Source organism: Mus musculus, chromosome X (assembly GCF_000001635.26).
Source record: "Mus musculus strain C57BL/6J chromosome X, GRCm38.p6 C57BL/6J".
Lineage (NCBI taxonomy): Eukaryota > Metazoa > Chordata > Mammalia > Rodentia > Muridae > Mus > Mus musculus.
This window is the reverse complement of record NC_000086.7, coordinates 75,072,016-75,090,012: the sequence shown is the minus strand read 5'-3', so window position 1 is coordinate 75,090,012 and position 17,997 is coordinate 75,072,016. Positions and strand designations below refer to the sequence as shown.

At 39.7% G+C, this 17,997-nt stretch overlaps 1 protein-coding gene across 1 annotated transcript in view; it reads left to right on the top strand.

Moving 5' to 3' along the window:
• Positions 1 to 5,107: 5,107 nt before the first annotated feature.
• Gab3 (growth factor receptor bound protein 2-associated protein 3) overlaps positions 5,108 to 17,997 on the top strand; it is a 96,361-nt gene continuing 83,471 nt past the window's right edge. Inside the window, exon 1 of the mRNA NM_181584.4 lies at positions 5,108 to 5,345. Within this exon, the coding sequence (NP_853615.1) occupies positions 5,274 to 5,345 (72 nt within the window). The 5' untranslated portion in view covers positions 5,108 to 5,273. The remainder of the gene's footprint in view (positions 5,346 to 17,997) is intronic.

The window sequence follows — 17,997 nt, the reverse complement described above, 5'->3', positions numbered from 1 at the left end:
GTGATAATAAACAAAATGTCATATAAACAAAATAAGAAAAACCCAAGTTTCAAACTTAAGATGGAAATTTGGAGATAGCCTTCGCTTAAAAAGAAGCATTTTGTAGATGCTTACATATGAGTGAGTTAGCCTATCTAAACGGACTTTTAAGTCTCATGCTTCATGATGAGCAGGAGGTAGGAGACAGAAAGGCAACAGACCTTCCAATCTTATTATTGGCCTTCATATAGATATGTAATTCTTTCTCTAAGTCTGCTTATGATTTGGATTTTCCAATTTTAATTCTGAAAAAATTCAATGGCGATTTTCTTTTTATAGTATTCCCTCTTCTCATAGTAAATGAGTCAGATGCACATTTCTCATGACCATTAAAAGATATGGCATATGAGTATGAGTGTAGGTGCCAATGGAGGCTCAAGATATTAGATGCCCTGGAACTAGAGTTAAAGGTAGTTGTGAGCTATATGATTGTGGGTGCTAGGAAGGAAACTAAGTTCCTCTGTAAGAGCAGGACATACTTTTAACCACTGAATCATACTTATTTCTTGACATAATTAACAAAGAAACTCCTTTGTAACTATGATCATTAATTTCTACAAATTCTTCTAGTTATAAGATTTAAAATACTGAATAAACTACAAAACTAAATCTGGGGATGAACACATTGCTATCTTATCCAGTTTTACTATATCTAACTTAAGTAAACAGTAAATGGTGAGACAACAAAGTGAAGTTAGGTTCCAAAAACCTACTTCCTATATTTATTTCCTTTCCCCCAAGGCTAGACTGCTCTTTCTTACAGAGTCATGAAAAAGGTTGAGAATCAGCCATAAATAATGAGATTCCTAAAAACTGTTGATATGTTCACAGTAAATGCTCATTGTTCAATATTCCACAACACACACCAACAATGAGTTTCCTAATGTAGCTGCATTCTCTGGAGGGACCAACCAAGCACCTCACAGAAGAAATTGAACTACATCCATTAGAAGGGCAGCAACTCATTTTCAGTTGGATAGATACTTTTTCATAATTTATTTTCTATTTTAAAATTTATTTTATTTATTTATTGATTGATAGGTTGTTTTTTTTTTTTTCAGGATAGGGTGTCTCTGTGTAGCCCTGGCTGTCCTGAAACTTGCTCTGTAAACCTGCATGGCCTCAAATTCACAAAGATCCTCCTGCCTCTGCCTCCCAAGTGCTGGGATTAAAGATGTATGTCCTCATGGTGGGCTATGGATTTATTTTTAAATCCACATTTCAGTTGGCTCTCCCACTTACTAGATCATCTATCTATTCATATTTCCAATACATCAAGAATCAGCACTTCTCACTGAGGAAATCATTATAATACTTTTATCAAGTGACCATGGCACAACACTGCTTCCCCAAGGTCAGGTTTGATAGGAGTCTGGAATTAAGAGCTGTAGTTTGTAACAGTTCCTTTTATGATCACACATAACAAACCACTCTCTAAGTGCTTCTTCTTATAACCAGAACTTTGAGATCTTCTGGTTAAAATTCTTGGTTCCCAGTGGGACAAATGCTTTTCCAAGGATGAGACATTGTGTGTTAAAACACACATTGAAAACAGAGGCTGCCACCTGGCCATTTGACATTCTTTATCCCAGGAAATTTCACAACAATGGATCCCACTGAACTGGCTGTATGACTTACATGATTACTAAGTGGAATGTTTTTAATCAAAGGTTGTATTTAAGCAAGGAGATAAGAGGCACTATGTTTTTTAATCCACAGCATCCTCTGGAGCATCTCCTCACAGTGATATGTCTAGGCAAAACTACTGGGGATCTAGACTTGCCAGAAAGAAAGGTTTTTGCTTTTTGTTTTTGTTTTCACTCACTAGGCCAGCAGTTCTCAATTTGGTCACAACTGAGAACTCTGTCAAATTCTCAAAGCAGTTACAACCTCATTGTAGGTCGTATATCAGGTATCTTGCATATAAGATATTTGCATTAGAATTCACAAGACCAGCAAAGTTACAGTTATGAAGTAGCAATGAAAATAATTTTATGACTGGGGATCACTACAACATAGGGAACTGTATTAAAGGGGCACAGCATTTGGAAAGTTGAGAACCACTGCACTATGAAAAGAATTTTGATTAGTTGATGTCTTAGTCAGAGTTTCTATTCTTACACAAACATCATGACCAAGAAGCAAGTTGGGGAGGAAAGGGTTTATTCGGCTTACACTTCCATGTTGCTGTTCATCACCAAATTTAGTCAGGACTGGAACTCAAGCAGGTCAGGAAGCAGGAGCTGATGCAGAGGCCATGGAGGGATGTTTCTTATTGGCTTGCTTCCCCTGGCTTGCTCAGTTTGCTTTCTTATAGAACCCAAGACTACCAGCCCAGGGATGGTACCACCCACAAGCTCCACCCCCTTGATCACTAATTGAGAAAATGCCTTACAGCTGGGTCTCATGGAGGCATTTCCTCAAGGGAGACTCCTTTCTCTGTGATAACTCCAGCTGTGTCAAGTTGACACACAAAATCAGCCAGTACAGTTAATGTCCTGGCTAGAAAGCAAATATAGGATAGAACTGAGACATACCAATCATAGTCTCATGAGCAGTCACATAATTATTGCCATTGTGTTCTTCCCCTACTTAACTTTTCCTGTCTTCCTTTTGTCTATATTTTGTACATGTCAAGTAAAAATTCATAAAGCTTGCCTTTATAAGTTTTTCTTTAGCTTGTAGTTTATTGATTTGGGATGATACCTGAACTAGGAGAGGAATAATTATCCCACAGACATGACTACATGGAATAATTGTACAATTCAATGAAACCATTGCTATTTTGTTTTAGAGATATTTTCTTAGTTTGTAGGAAGGATAATGGCATTGCTTTGTGTGAATATGTTGTTTCTATAGTAAGTTTATTTTGTGTATAATGATTTTGTGTAGTTAGTAGCAAGAGGAGTATTTTGTGTGTCTCAACTTATATTTTCCTTGTATATTTGGAGAAGTAGGAAAGCTAAATAAAGATATTTAACATTCTCTTATCTAGATTTTTCCATAAGAATTGTGTTTGGCTAATTATATAGGTTTAGTGTGAGACACAGAAATCAGTGAAGAGAACAGATGGTTGCAATGACATGAGTTGGCAGCAGCTGGAGTCCAGCTTTATGACAGATCCTCATTCTCTGCTTTGTACTCTTGGTATACCTTGAAGCCCTGACTAGTGACACTCCTTGATTTCATGGCTCCTGTTCTGCCAATGAGTTTGCTAAGTGCTACCTTTGTGAAGTTAACCCATCCCCACTTGAAACACCTAGAATGAACTCTCTCCTTTGATCCCTGCTTATACAATGATAATGAACCCTGCATATCATCTCTCCCTAGACATTGTGAATGTCATGTTGAGAGAATTAGTTTTTGTAAAATTTTCTTCTAATTATCATTTCCAAGTGAGAAGCACTATACCAAGGAAAAAAGACCATTGCATATTAGGAAGCTGACCAGATGCCACCAAACATCACATGGATTGTAGTCACATCTTGGATGCTGATTCTAACTTTACTATGGTGCTTTCCAGTTTTTATTTATTGATTGATTGATTGACTGATTGATTGGTTGGTTGGTTTTTTTGAGACAGGGTTTCTCTGTATAGCCCTGGCTGTCCTGGAACTCACTCTGTAGATCAGGCTGGCCTCGAACTCAGAAATCCACCTGCCTCTGCCTCCCAAGTGCTGGGATTAAAGACGTGCGCCACCACTGCCTGGTGCTTTCCAGTTTTTAAAGTGTGTTCACAAAGAGAAGGTAGTGTTTAGAGGGATGAACTCTCTTTTTTTTAAAAAAGATTTATTTATCATCATATGTTATATATTAATGTATATTAATTAACACACACAATTAATTAATATAATAATATATTGATTAATATATTGTTATATGTTAATTATTATATTAACATTAATTATATTACTATAAGTACACTATAGCTGTGTTCAGACACCCCAGATGAGGGCATCAGATCTCATTACAGATGATTGTGAACCACCATGTGGTTCCTGGGATTTGAACTCAGGACCTTTGAAAGGGTAGTCAGTGCTCTTAACTGCTGAGCCACCTCTCCAGCCCAGGGGCTAATTCTTGAGACAGACAACTAACTCTGCTATTGGTAACTTCCTACGTGTGTGCTCTATATAGGGGGCAGTATTGTTCTGTTTCTTGTCTTATGCATGGGCAAAACTGACTCAACAATATAGCTTATAGGGTGTTTGTGTAGATGCTGTGAAGCACTTATGACAATGGCTGGCATATGGTACTCAGTAGTCACAATAAATATCAGTTTATTTTTGTTATTAGAGTTCCCAGCATACAAGCTGGCTCAACCTTATATTTACCTTTTAAAACCCCAGAGTTTAGTAAGGTGCAGCTAGTACTACTGCTGAATTCAGATCATTTTTGTTCATTAGAACATTTAAACAGTTCTGCCCTGGAAGCTCATTATTGAACACAATGATCTTTGGAAGAGGGGCATAAAAATCACACTACTTTGCAAACAATCAAGTGGAGCAGGGAAGTGGAAGAGGAGTCTTTCTTTCTCTGTTAACTATATACATGACAGATATGAGCCATAGATTTTTGTTCTGCAGCGTCTGAGCTAAGGAAACCAACCCTTTTGACATAGCTCTTCAGGGATGGTGATGAAAGCAACAGGATCATTGGCTGCCATTAGGTCACCTAGTGTTTTCCTGGGGGGAGGAGGGGTGGCAGGCTCCTTCCTCCCTCTGCTATAACTATGAAGGTAACAATCTAGGCACCTGGGAAACAGCAGCAGAGCATCCTGCTTGGGGTCTCCAGAAGCAGAGCCTCCTGCAGCACAGCAATTGCTCGAAGAGGCTTTCTTATCTTTGCTGCTTATTCCACCCCCGCCCCGCCCCCGCCCCCGCCTCCGCCCCCCCCCCCCCCCCGCAGTCTAAACTCAAGAACAGCGACTACTGTCCATCCCTTCCTCAAGTCCTGGGGGTGGGAGGAGGGCGAGGAGGGGGCGTCGCTCAGCAACTTGGGGCGGCGCTATGTAGGTAGGAACGCCCCATGGCATCCCTGGCTAGACTTCCTCCTGTCGCAGGCGGCCAGCCCAGCTGGAGGAAGCAGCAGCAGCAGCAGCAGCAGCAGCAGCAGCAGCAGCAGCAGCAGCAGCAGCAGCAGAAGAAGAAGAAGAAGAAGAAGAAGAAGAAGAAGAAGAAGAAGCAGCAGCAGCAGCAGCAGCAGAAGCGGCTGCGGCGGCGGCGGCGGCCAGGATGAGCACTGGTGACACTGTGTGCATGGGCTGGCTCATCAAGTCGCCTCCCGAGAGGAAGCTGCAGCGCTATGTGAGTAGGGGTGCCGACTCAACCCTGGCCTTCGTGCCCTCGGTTCTCTGCTCGTGGGGTGGCCGTGTGTGGCCCTGGGGAGTCCCTGACTCTAGGCGCGCCAAATATAACTGTTCCCAGAGCCCTAGCTGCAGGCGAGGCCATTGGACGTTGGAAAGTGAAATCGCACGTCAAGCTGTTCTGAGTCCTGCAGCAGGCTGGCCTGGTGCCTCTTGCCTGCTGTGTTCAGTGTCTCTATACTGCCACACTCAGCGGTAGATGGAGGTGGGTTGGAGCTGAAACCCCCAACCCAGCTTGTATGCTGGAACAACCAGAGAGACTTCTCTAAAGGGTGCCCTGTCTCCAACTGGAGTTCCATTTCACAGCGAGAACAGGGCGAGGGACAGGGACGTGGACAGTAAGAGGAAACTTGTGTGGGCCACTCAGTGAAGCTGCTGCATTCCTCTTGTAATGAGTACTGTCATAGCTATCATAGAACACTCTTGTTGGGAGCCTACCACACAGTGTAACTCTTTTCTCATTATGTCCCTTCTCAGCATATTCTTTATGATGACATGGAGCTTTTCTAGTACAGCTGGAACCATTGACATTTCCTATTATGAAATAAGGAACCCCGGAGAACTACATCTTTCTACCCGTCATATGACCATATTTAAATAAGTTGCACACAACTCAAAAAGTTCATTATATCTAGTGTTCTCAGGATAAGATCATAAAAATATTCTGCTTAAAGACTCGATTGTTACTGAGCTGTCTTTAGCCATTAACAAGAATCACTTTAGTCCCCGGGGGGTTGTATATACAGATATTAGGATTTCTTGCCCTTGGGGTTTGGTGGAACTGGAAGTAGCTTGATGGATCCTTGTCCTTTATAATTTCTAATTTCTCTGCAAAACCAAAGCATGCAGGTGGGAACTACCCTGTTCAGGTTTGCAGTCAGCTGAGGCATTCCACCACAAATGGGGTTCTACCTGGTACTTATGTCTATAGCTTTCTAACTGGGGTCCTTATTTCACCAGCCAGTACTTTTTTTTTTTTTCATATTAAAGAGCACATATCATGTAGAAATTCAGGGGTGGAATTATAAGAAGATATCAATGATGTATGGATATTTCTGAAATTTGTAACAGAAGCTTTTCCTGAATATGAAGTTTCTCAGTGGTCCCTTACCCCATTCCTGAGTTAGACAGTGACTCACTCTTAGCAGTTTTCCATACAATCTAACTCTTTTTCTCATCATGTCCCTTCTCAGCATATTCCTTATGATGATAGGTTTTTGTTGTTTGTGCTATTGAATAAAAGAATGTTGTTCTACTAAGCATGTAGCCATCACAGATGCAAAATATAAACACTTCTTTGAATAATATCAGTATGCTACCTCCCCCCATCTTTCTCTCTGAGACAGGGCCTCTACATAGCCTTGGCTGTGCTAGAACTCACTGTGTAGACCAGTTTGGCCTCAAAGTCAGAGATCTACCTGCCGCTTCTTGAGTGCTGAGATTAAAGGCATTGCCACTATACCTGGCCCCACATCATGCTTTTGATTTCACAAATTCCTAAGCACAGAGTCCCACATCTCTCATCCAAGCTGTTTCCCTAACTTTTCAACTACTTTGAAGATGTATTGATGGGCTACAGCGATGGCTCAGTGGTTAAGAGCACTGACTGCTCTTCCAGAGATCCTAAGTTCAATTCTCAGCAACCACATGGTAGCTCACAACCATCTGTAATGAGATCTGATGCCCTCTTCTGGTGTGTCTGATGACAGTGACAGTGTACTCATATTAATAAAATAAATAGGGTTTTTTTTTTGTTTTTTGTTTTTTTTTTTTTTTTGGTGTTTTCGAGACAGGGTTTCTTTGTATACCCCTGGCTGTCCTGGCACTCACTCTGTAGACCAGGCTGGCCTCGAATTCAGAAATCTGCCTGCCTCTGCCTCCCAAGTGCTGGGATTAAAGGCATGCATGACCACTGCCACTTCCTCCCAAAAAATAATTCTGAGAGAGAGAGAGAGAGAGAGAGAGAGAGAGAGAGAGAGAGAGAGAGAGAGAGATGCATTGATACGGAATACTGAGGAGGCAAAACATGTTCCTATGTCTCACATGGACAGGTAGTGCTGCTCCCTGGTGGTGGTGGGGGTTCATGAAGATGGGTCGTCCATAAATCTTGTTCTACAGATTGACCATCTTGAATCAGCTATTGGAAAGTTCATGCCACTGTGAAAATATCCAGTGTTTCTTTAAATGACTCTCATTACAGGCATCAAGGGCAAGATTGAAAACATTCCAAGGCATAAATCTTGACTTTTAGTCCCTGGTTGATAACTTTTTTTTTTTTTTTTTTTTTGCTTTCAGTGCGTGTACTTTTATTTTTTTTAATTTTTTTTATTTATTAGGTATTTTCTTCATTTACATTTCCAATGCTATCCCAAAAGTCCCCCATACCCTCCCCCCAACACCCTACCAACCCACTCCCACTTCTTGGCCCTGGCGTTCCCCTGTACTGAGGTTTAAAAAAAAAGTTTAACTTTTTTTTTTTTTTTAAAAGAGACTGCTTTTTTCCTCCAAAGACAATTGTTTCCGTTGATCACTAAGGGCTGCAGGAATCCCTTTTACCACTACAGGGCATTGATGAGACTTCAACAAGGTCAGACAGTGTTATTCCTTTAAGCTCTTGTGTGTGTAGTTTCTACTTCCTTTCATTAGCTGGGTGCCATCTCTAAAGTAGGCTCAGTGTTTGGTGCTTGGAAGAAATGGAAAAAACTTGATTCCAGTTTTCATAAATTCCGCAGCCATAATATATTTAACACAGTAACATAACAAAGCTAGTTAGCACAACTGGGACAATAATTCAGTTCTTTGTGTTGGCAAGCCATCAATGTTTAAAGTAACGAATAAAAGCTCAGTCTGTTTTCAGGCAAATCATTCAGTACATTGTATTTCATCCACTTGATTACATGAGCCAAGGCCAACAGAAACTCAGTTTTTATCATTGCCTCTCCCTTTTTAAAAAAGGAAACTTCATTCCTTTTTCTTTGTTTTATAAGTAATCTAGACATTTATGCTCATCGTCAAAGTTCAAACATTGTAGAAATGAATGAATGAATGAATGAATATAAGTTCTCCCCTCCAACATCCTTCTCAGGGTTGTCCCTAAGGACAAGAGCTCTTAGATGTGTGGTATCATTATAGAAAATTTCCTAGAAAATATATACTTTTCACATAAATGCAATTGTCCAATAATTTTATCTTTCCTTTTACAAGTAGCCTATACATTTTTCCAAGTTAGTGCATACAGATTTACTTCATTTTCAAATCATTGTGTAATATTGCTTACAATAGATGTACCATAATTTAACAATTTTTCTGTTGATGAACATTTAGCTTACTTCTGTTCCTTTGATTTTAGTAATGCTAGAGGGTTGAGGAAACAGCTCAGTCAGACCTGAGTTTAGGTTCCCAGCACTCACATAAAAGCTGGAGATAGTGACACATATCTATTATCCCAACAATGAGAAGGTGGAGACATGAAAAACCTTGGGATTACTGGATAGAATTGGTGTGTTCCTGGCTCATTGAGAAGGCTCATTAGAAAAAAAAAAGTAGAGAAGTGATTGAAGAATGACATCCAATGCCAACCTCTGGACTTCATACACATGTGCACATGCCATGCTATGTTAATTTATTAACTTGGTTATTATAACAACATTAAGTGACAGATGCTATTTTTTACCTCTGAATAGAGAAATTTTTGTTGGGTATGCAATAGGCAAACATTTTCTACCACACTGTAGTTTGCTTTTTCATTATCTTTATAGTACTTTTTCCAGTATCAAAGTTTTATTTTTCTTATTTGAGTCAGGTTCTCATACTATAGTACAGGCTGACTTGGAATTCACTATGTAGCATACATTGGCCTGATACACATGGCAATCCTGCTTCTGTAATGTTGGAATTAAAAACATGAACTTCCATGGCCAGCTAAGCCTTAAAAATGTGTGAAATTGAAAAATATAAGATTTTGAATTGTCTATTTTATTGACAAACTGTTCATTTCTATGCCAGTACCATACTGTTTAATGAGCCTACCTTAATAAAAACTTCGTTTTAGCCGCCTAACTTTGTTTTACTTTTTCTGAGTTGATTTGGCCATTTTAGGTCCTTTGTTTTTCTGTAACAATTTTAAAATTATTGTGTCAATTGATTTTGTTGAGTTTATACCTTACATCCTTGCTCAAGTCACTTATTAGTACTTATGGCCTTCCTGACTGTTTTTATTTAAATTTTGCTGTTTTTGAGAAGGCATTTGCTCTGTAGTCCAGCCTTGCCTTGAACTTGTTATAAAGTCCAGACTGGCCTCAGACTTGTGACAGTCATCCTGTCTTAGCCTCCCAAATGTTTGGATAACAAGGTATTTACGGCCACAGCTAGCTTTGATTCCTTTTTATGTTTGTGATACTGGACATGGACCCCAGGGCCTTGCACATGTTATTAGTAAGCACTCTATGCCAAGATACATCCTTAGACTCATTTTTCCCCCAATGCTGAGCCAGCTGTGAATTCACAGGATAAAATTCATGTGATTGCCATGTATTCTTGAACTTGCTTTGCTAGTTGTTTGCTGAGCATTTGTGCTTCTGTTTATAGAAGAAACAAACATAGTTTTCCTTTTGGTGTATGTGTGACTATCTTTGGTTAGCATAGTGCTGGCCATGTAAAATGAAAAGGGAAGTGTTCCCCTCTTGTGTTTTCTGAAATATATTGCATAGAATTAGTATTCCTTCTTCCTTAAATATCTGGTTGAATTTACCATTGAGACAATTTGAAATTGACCATCTCTTTCTGGGGAGGCTATTTATTAACTTAGAATTCCATTGCTTTAAAGAACTATTTGGAGGATCCATATCTCCTTGAATGAATGGTAGAAGTTTAGTTTGTCAAGGTTTTCCTTAGTTTTTACTGAACAGCCAGATTTATTGAAATTAAGTTAGTTGCCATATTCCTTTTTGTCCTGTCCCTTATAGGATCTGTAATAGCATTTCCTTTTTTATTATTCTGTAACTTTCATTGTTTATTCTGTTTTTCTGATCACTCTTGATAGAGTTTTGTTCAATTTTCTGATATAGTCTAAGAACTAGCCTTCATTTTCATTTATCTCTATTATTTTCTTTGCTTTTAATTTCAATAGTTTATTCTCTCATCTTTATTATTTCTTTCTGATTGCTTTGGGTTTAATTTTATTGATACCATGGCTACTTTTTTAATTTAAAATATTAATTTTAGTTGTTGAGCTTTGAGGTTTGGCTAGCAGTCTCTAAATGAAGGGATGAGTCTGTAGGAGTCTTAGAATTCTGGTGGAGACCCTGATTTGTCTGCAAAGGAATTCTTCTCTTATCACACTGGTCCTCTGCTCATTTGCATTCTTCCTGCCTCATCCTGCTGAGAAGCTGGGTTTGTAGGGTTGTACCCCCAGGCTCAACTCTTAACTTCTAATGCAAGTGTTTAAGACTGTAAACTTCTTTTTTTTATTAGCTATTTATTTCATTTACATTTCCAATGCTATCCCAAAAGTCCCCCACATGCTCTCCCACCCACTCCCCCACCCTCCCACTCCCACTTCTTGGCCCTGGCGTTCCCCTGTACTGAGGCATATAAAGTTTGCACGACCAATGGGCCTCTCTTTCCACTGATGGCCTACTAGGCCATCTTCTGATATATACGCAGCTAGAGACACGAGCTCCGGGGGGTACTGGTTAGTTCATATTGTTGTTCCACCTATAGGGTTGCAGACCCCTTTAGCTCATTGGTTATTTTCTCTAGCTCCTCCATTAGGAGCCCTGTGGTCCATCCAATAGCTGACTGTGAGCATCCAATTCTGTGTTTGCTAGGCCCCAGCATAGTCTCACAAGTGACAGCTATATCTGGGTCCTTTCAGCAAAATCTTGCTAGTGTATGCAATGGTGTCAGTGTTTGGAAGCTGATTATGGGATGGATCCCTGGATATGGCAGTTTCTAGATGGTACATCCTTTCATCTCAGCTCCAAACTTTGTCTCTGTAACTCCTTCCATGGGTGTTTTGTTCCCAATTCTAAGAAGGGGCAAAGTGTCCACACTTTGGTCTTGGTTCTTCTTGAGTTTCATGTGTTTTGCAAATTCTATCTCATCTCTTGGGTATTCTAAGTATCTGGGCTAATATCCACTTATCAGTGAGTACATATTGTGTGAGTTCTTTTGTGATTGGGTTGCCTCACTCAGGATGATGCCCTCTAGGTCCATCCATTTGGCTAGGAATTTCATAAATTCATTCTTTTTAATAGCTGAGTAGTACTCCATTGTGTAATTGTACCACATTTTTTGTATCCATTCCTCTGTTGAGGGGCATCTGGGTTCTTTCCAGCTTCTGGCTATTATAAATAAGGCTGCTATGAACATAGTGGAGCATGTGTCCTTCTTACCGGTTGGGACATCTTCTGGATATATGCCCAGGAGATGTATTGCAGGATCCTCCAGTAGTACTATGTCCAATTTTCTGAGGAACCGCCAGACTGATTTCCAGAGTAGTTGTACAAGCTTGCAATCCCACCAACAGTGGAGGAGTGTTCCTCTTTCTCCACATCCTCGCCAGCATCTGCTGTCACCTGAATTTTTGATCTTAGCCATTCTGACTGGTGTGAGGTGGGATCTCAAGGTTGTTTTGATTTCCATTTTCTTGTACATCTGGCTTTTTATGTGGATGCTAGAGAGTCAAACTCAGGTCTTTATGCTTCAGTAGTAGGAGGCACTTTACCTACTGTTCATATACTCTTGGTTCAATACTGGTAGGCTGTGAATATATAGAAATATTATCTTTTTCTTCTAGATTTTTCAATTTATAGGAATACAGTTTTGAAAAATTATTCCCCAGGGATCCTCTGTATTTCAGTGGAATCTGTTGTAATGTCTACTTTTTGTCTGTAATTTATTAGTTTGGGTCTTTTTGCTATTTCAGTTAGCTTAGCTAAGTATTTATCAATCTTGTTTAACTTCAAAACAAAGCAACTCAACTTGCTGAGTCATGGTAGTGGCTCATGCCTTTAGTCTCAGCACTCAGATAGATCTCTGTTCAAGTTCATTATGGTCAACAGAATGAGTTCTAGGACAGCCAGGAATACATAGGGAAACCATGGTTTGAAAAACAAAATAAGACTAAACAAAACAACAACAACAAACCTAAGTCTTTGTTTAATTGATTTTTGTATTTTTCTCACAAATACAAAATTATTTAATTAATTTATATTCTAATTTTTAATCCATTGATTTGGGGTTTGGCTTATTCTTGTCATTCAAAGATTTTGTGGTACATCTTGGGTTAACTATTTGAGGTCATGGTTAACCCTAACACTGTCTGATTTAAAATTGTTTGTATACAGTATATTTTGATCATATTCTCTTCCCTCCATTTTGAATCTTACTATAACTTATAGCTAGAAAATTTCCTTTTAAAATGACTTTGTAATAATGCAAAGAATCTGGTAAGTTTTGCTTTTATTTGCATTGGATTCCAAGAATTTTAAATTTTCTTCCAGATGCACTGATTGCTTAGCATGGCATGATGTGCATACATACAGTTTCAGTACCCTGGAGACAGGTAGGAGAATTGCTGTAAGTTTGAGATCAGCCTGAGTGATTTCTAGTTTTTCCATTATGATCCAGAAAGACATGGAAATTATTTTTTGTGTCTGTTTTGATGTATCCTATAGTTTAAATTGTAATGTCTTTTGAGCTCCCAAGAAGAATATGTGTTATGCAGTTGTATGTGAAGGAAAAGAGAGAGAGAGAGAGAGAGGGAGAGAGAGAGAGAGAGAGAGAGAAATAAAGAGGACATGACTGCTCCTAGTTATGGTGGAGGAGAAGGTTTATTATAGATATGAAGAAGGAATAGCCAGAGGCAGAGACATCTGGGAGAGAGTCCAGAGTGGACATGACTCTGAGCTGGGTCATGTGAGGAGAGGAGGCAGAGAATAGAGGGGAGATTCAGGAGACCAAGAGACCTGGAGGTTAAAGGGTAAGCCAAAAGGACAAAGTAACCAAAATGGTTGGATTATATAGGGAAGGGCAGCTGAGGGAAGGGCAGCCCAGCCTCTGTGCTGGAGAACTTTAGAGCACAGAGCAGGGTATGCCTACCATACCCTGTAACAGGTAAGGGATTATGGGAGAACCCGGCAGCTAGGTCCGTTCTGTTAAATAAGCACCTCAGTTAGCTATTTGTCCTGGGTTTGAGACCTAACGTTATGGAGTAGTCCATAGATGTCTATTAAGTCCATTTGATGTTTTGCAGTTTAAGAAAAAGAATGAAAAACAGAGCTAAAGAAAAACTAGAAATAAAGTAGAAAAATGTGAGGAAAATGGAAAGACCAAATGAAAAAAAAAATTCAATTATGATTTCCTGGGAACCCACAGGCTACTCTGACCAGGGAAGCAGGTAGGCTTCTTCACCTATCCCTTCTCTCCTTAAAATGAAACCCTGCTCCGGTGGGTGCTGGAGAGGTGGCTCAGCGGTTAAGAGCACTGACTGCTCTTCCAGAGGTCCTGAATTCAATTTCCAGTAACCACATGGTGGATCACAACCATCTGTAATGGGATATAATGCCCTCTTCCGGTGTGTCTGAAGACAGCTACAATGGACTCATATATGTAAAATAAATACATAACTCTTAAGAAAAAAAAAACAACCCCCCACTCATTCCTAGCTCTGCAGCAGACCACCTGCTGGGCCTCCCTTCCCTCCCTACTCCCATCTCCAGTTGATCACACAAATCTTCCCCTTCATATTTCCTTCCCTCCATGCCTTGCTTAATCGCAGTCCCCAACTCCAGCAGGCATTCTCTGGAAACTTATAGGCCACCCCATCCAGGGAAGCAAGGTAGAGTGCAGCTCTTCACCTCTCCATCAGCTCCTCCAAAACCTCAGTCTTACTGCCCTGCTCTGTAGCAGACCATCTGTTGTAGCCTCCCTTCAGCCCTTGCCCCTTTCTCCAATGAATCACACAAATCTTCCCCTCCAAACTTCATTGCTTTATCGCAGCCCCCAACCAGAATAGGGAACCACAGGCTATTCTGGCCATGGAAGCAGTTAGGCTAAGTAAAGATCTTAATCACTACTTCAGGTCCTTCAAATCCAACTCCCAATTCTCATCCCCAGCTCTGTTGCAGAACAGAACTGCTGCTGACACTCCTTTCTCTATGCCCCCATCACCAGTGGATCACACAGATCTTTCCTTCCAATTTTTTTCATCGAAGGATGGTTCTACATACATAAATTGACAAATGAAATCTACCATATAAACAGACTGAAAGACAAAAACCACATTATTTTTTCATTAGACACAGAGGAAGCCCTTTACAAAATTTAACACATCATGATGAAAGTCCTGGAGAGCGTAGGCATAGAAGGGACATACTTTAATATAATAAAGGTAATTTACAGCAAGACCATAGCCAGTATCAACTTAAATGGAGAGGAAACTCAAAGAGATTCCACTAAAATTAGGGGCAAAACAAGTTTGTATACTCTTTCCATGCCTTTTCTATATGGAACTGGAATCTCTATTTGTATCAATAAGTGAAGGAGATCTTGGAGATACAAATTGGGAAGGAAGAAGTCAAAGTATTGCTATTCTCAGATGATATGGTAATATCCTAAGTGACTCTAAAAATTCCACCAGGGAACTCCTACACCTGATAAACACTTTCAGCAAAGTAACTAGATACATGATTAACTCATAAAAATCAGAGCCTTCCGATATACAAATGACAAATGGACTGAGAAAGAAATTAAGGAAACAATACCTTCACAATAGCTTCATATAATATAAAATATCTTGAGTAGCTCTAACCAAAGCAAGTGAAGAACTTGTATGATAAAAACTTTAAGACATTGAAGAAAGATATTAGAAGATGGAAATATCTCCCTGGCTCATGGATTGATAGGATTAGTATGGTAGAAATGGCCATTCTACCAAAAGCAATCTTCAGATTCAATGCAATCTCAACTTCAAGTTGTACTATAGAGGTATAGTAATAAAAATAGCATGGTATTGGCACAAAAACAGATATGCTGATCAGTGAAATTGAATTAAAGATTCAGACATAAATTCACATACCTATGGACACTTGATTTTTTAATAAAGAAGCCAGAATTGTACAATGGAAAAAAGTAAGCATTTTCAAAAAAAATGCTGCTAGTCTAACTAGATGTCTGCATGTAGAAGGATGCAAATAGATCCATGTTTATCGCCCTACACAAAACTCAAGTCCAAGTGGATCAAAGACCTCAAAAAACCAGGTATACTAAATCAAATAGAAGAGAACATGAGGAATAGCCTTAAACTCATTATCACAGGAAAAAAACCTTTTGAACAGAACAACATTAGCACAAACACCAAGATAACAGTTAATAAATGGGACCCTATGAAACCGTAAATCTTCTTTAAAGCAAAGGATACAACCATTTGGACAAAGTGGCAGCTTGTAGAATGGGAAAAGTTTTTACCCACTACAAACCTGATAGAAGGCTAATACCCAAAATATATAATTTTAAAAAGTTAATACCAAGAAAACAAATAACCCAAATGAAAAATGGAATACAGATCTAAATAGAGAATTCCCCAAAGAGAAAATTTAATGGCTGAAAAAATACTTAAAATGTTCAACATCTTTAGCCATCAGGGAAATGCAAATGAAAGTAACTCTGAGATTCCATCTTATACCTGACAGAGTGGCTAAGATAAAAACCACAAGGGACAGCACATGCTGGTAAGGATGTGGAGCAAGGGGTACACTCCTGGTGGGAGTGCAAACCTGTACAGCCACTTTGGAAATAAATGTGACAGTTCCTTAAGAAGAAGATAACTGATCTACCTCAAGATCCAGCTATAGCACTCTTGGGCATATACCTAAAGGACTCTTCATCTTTCCACAGAGACACTTGTTCAACCATGTTTATTGCTGCTCTATTCATAATATCTACAAATTAGAAACAATTTAGCAATTTCTTAACAGATGACAGATTAAGAAAATGTGATACATTTGTACAATGAAATATTACTCAGTTATAAAAGGAATGTAACCAGTAAATTCATAGGTAAATGGATTGAACTAGAAAAAAATCATCTTAAGTGAGGTATCTCAGATCCATATAGAGAAATATGGTATGTATGCACTTATATGTGAATATTAGCTGTTAAGTCAATGATAACCAAGCTATAATCCATAGAACAACAGAGGTTAGGTATAAAGTTAAGTGTGATGATGGTTTGTATATGTCTGGCCCAGGGAGTGGCACTATTAGGAGGTGTGGCCTTGCTGGAGTAGGGGTGGCCTTGTTGGAGTAGGTATGTCACTGTTGGGTGGGCTTTAAGAGCCTCATCCTAGCTGCCTGGAAGCCAGTATTCTGTTAGCAGCCTTCAGATTAAGATGTAGAACTCTCAGCTCCTCTTCCAACATGCCTGCTTGGATGCTGCCATGCTCCTGCCTTGATGATAATGGACTGAACCGTGGAATCTGTAAGCCAGCCTTAATGAAATGTTGTCCTTTATAAAAGTTGCCTTGGTCATGGTGGCTGCTCACAGCAGTAAAACCCTAAGACAGTAAGGGACAGATAGATCTCATTTAGAAAGGGAAATAGAATAGATAATTATGGATGGAATCTTCCTAAAAACTACATATATGAAAGCAATCTAAATGAAATTACCAAATAATAGGGAAGGCAGAGCTCCAACTGGACATCCTTTATCACCAAATGAAGCTTTCAGTGCCTGGATTGGGTTACATCTAATTGAATTGATGACCAAAGGGACATCTATTTGAATTGATGACCAAAGGGGCTCCATAGGAATCCCCAAACAACCCAGCTGTTGCCAAGACTTTAGGTTGTTCTCCACAAACTGACAGCAAGACCCCACTGAACACAGAGAAGCTGAGCTGGTGCCCACAAGAGCATTTCACCACTATGTGCTATGGTCTTTGGTAAAGGAAGGCATTCTGTACTCTACCAAATGAGAAGTGTAAACACCAAACCAGCCACAAACCCTTTGACCTACAATGGTGTCCTGCTTACAAAATATTCTAGTGCAATGGTGACATAAAGCTTGTAACTAACCAATATCTGATTTGACTTAAGGCCCACTCCATGAGATGGAACCCATACCCAATACTGCTTGGGTGACCAAGAACCTACTAGATAGCCCAGATACCTAGGGTAAAATCCAATACTACTTGTCTAAACACAAACAAACAAATGAAAACAAAAGTAAGCACACACACACACACACACACACACATCAATAAAGATTTGTATCTTGCTCAGCCATCATCAGAGAAGCCTCCTCCTGCAGCAGATGGGAATAACAGAGACCCTCAATCAGTCAGACATTATGCAGAGAGTGAGAGCCCTTGGAAAACTCAGCCCTAAATGGGATGTGTCCATCAAATCTCTCCCCACAGAGTTCAGGGAACCTGAGGCAGAGTAGGCAGAAAGAGTATAAGAGCCAGAGGGAGACACCAAGGAAACAAGACCCTCTAAATCAACATGAGAAAATCTCATATGAACTCACAGAGACAGAGGCAGTATGCACAGGGCCTGCACAGGTCTGCACCAGGTCTTCTATGTTCACA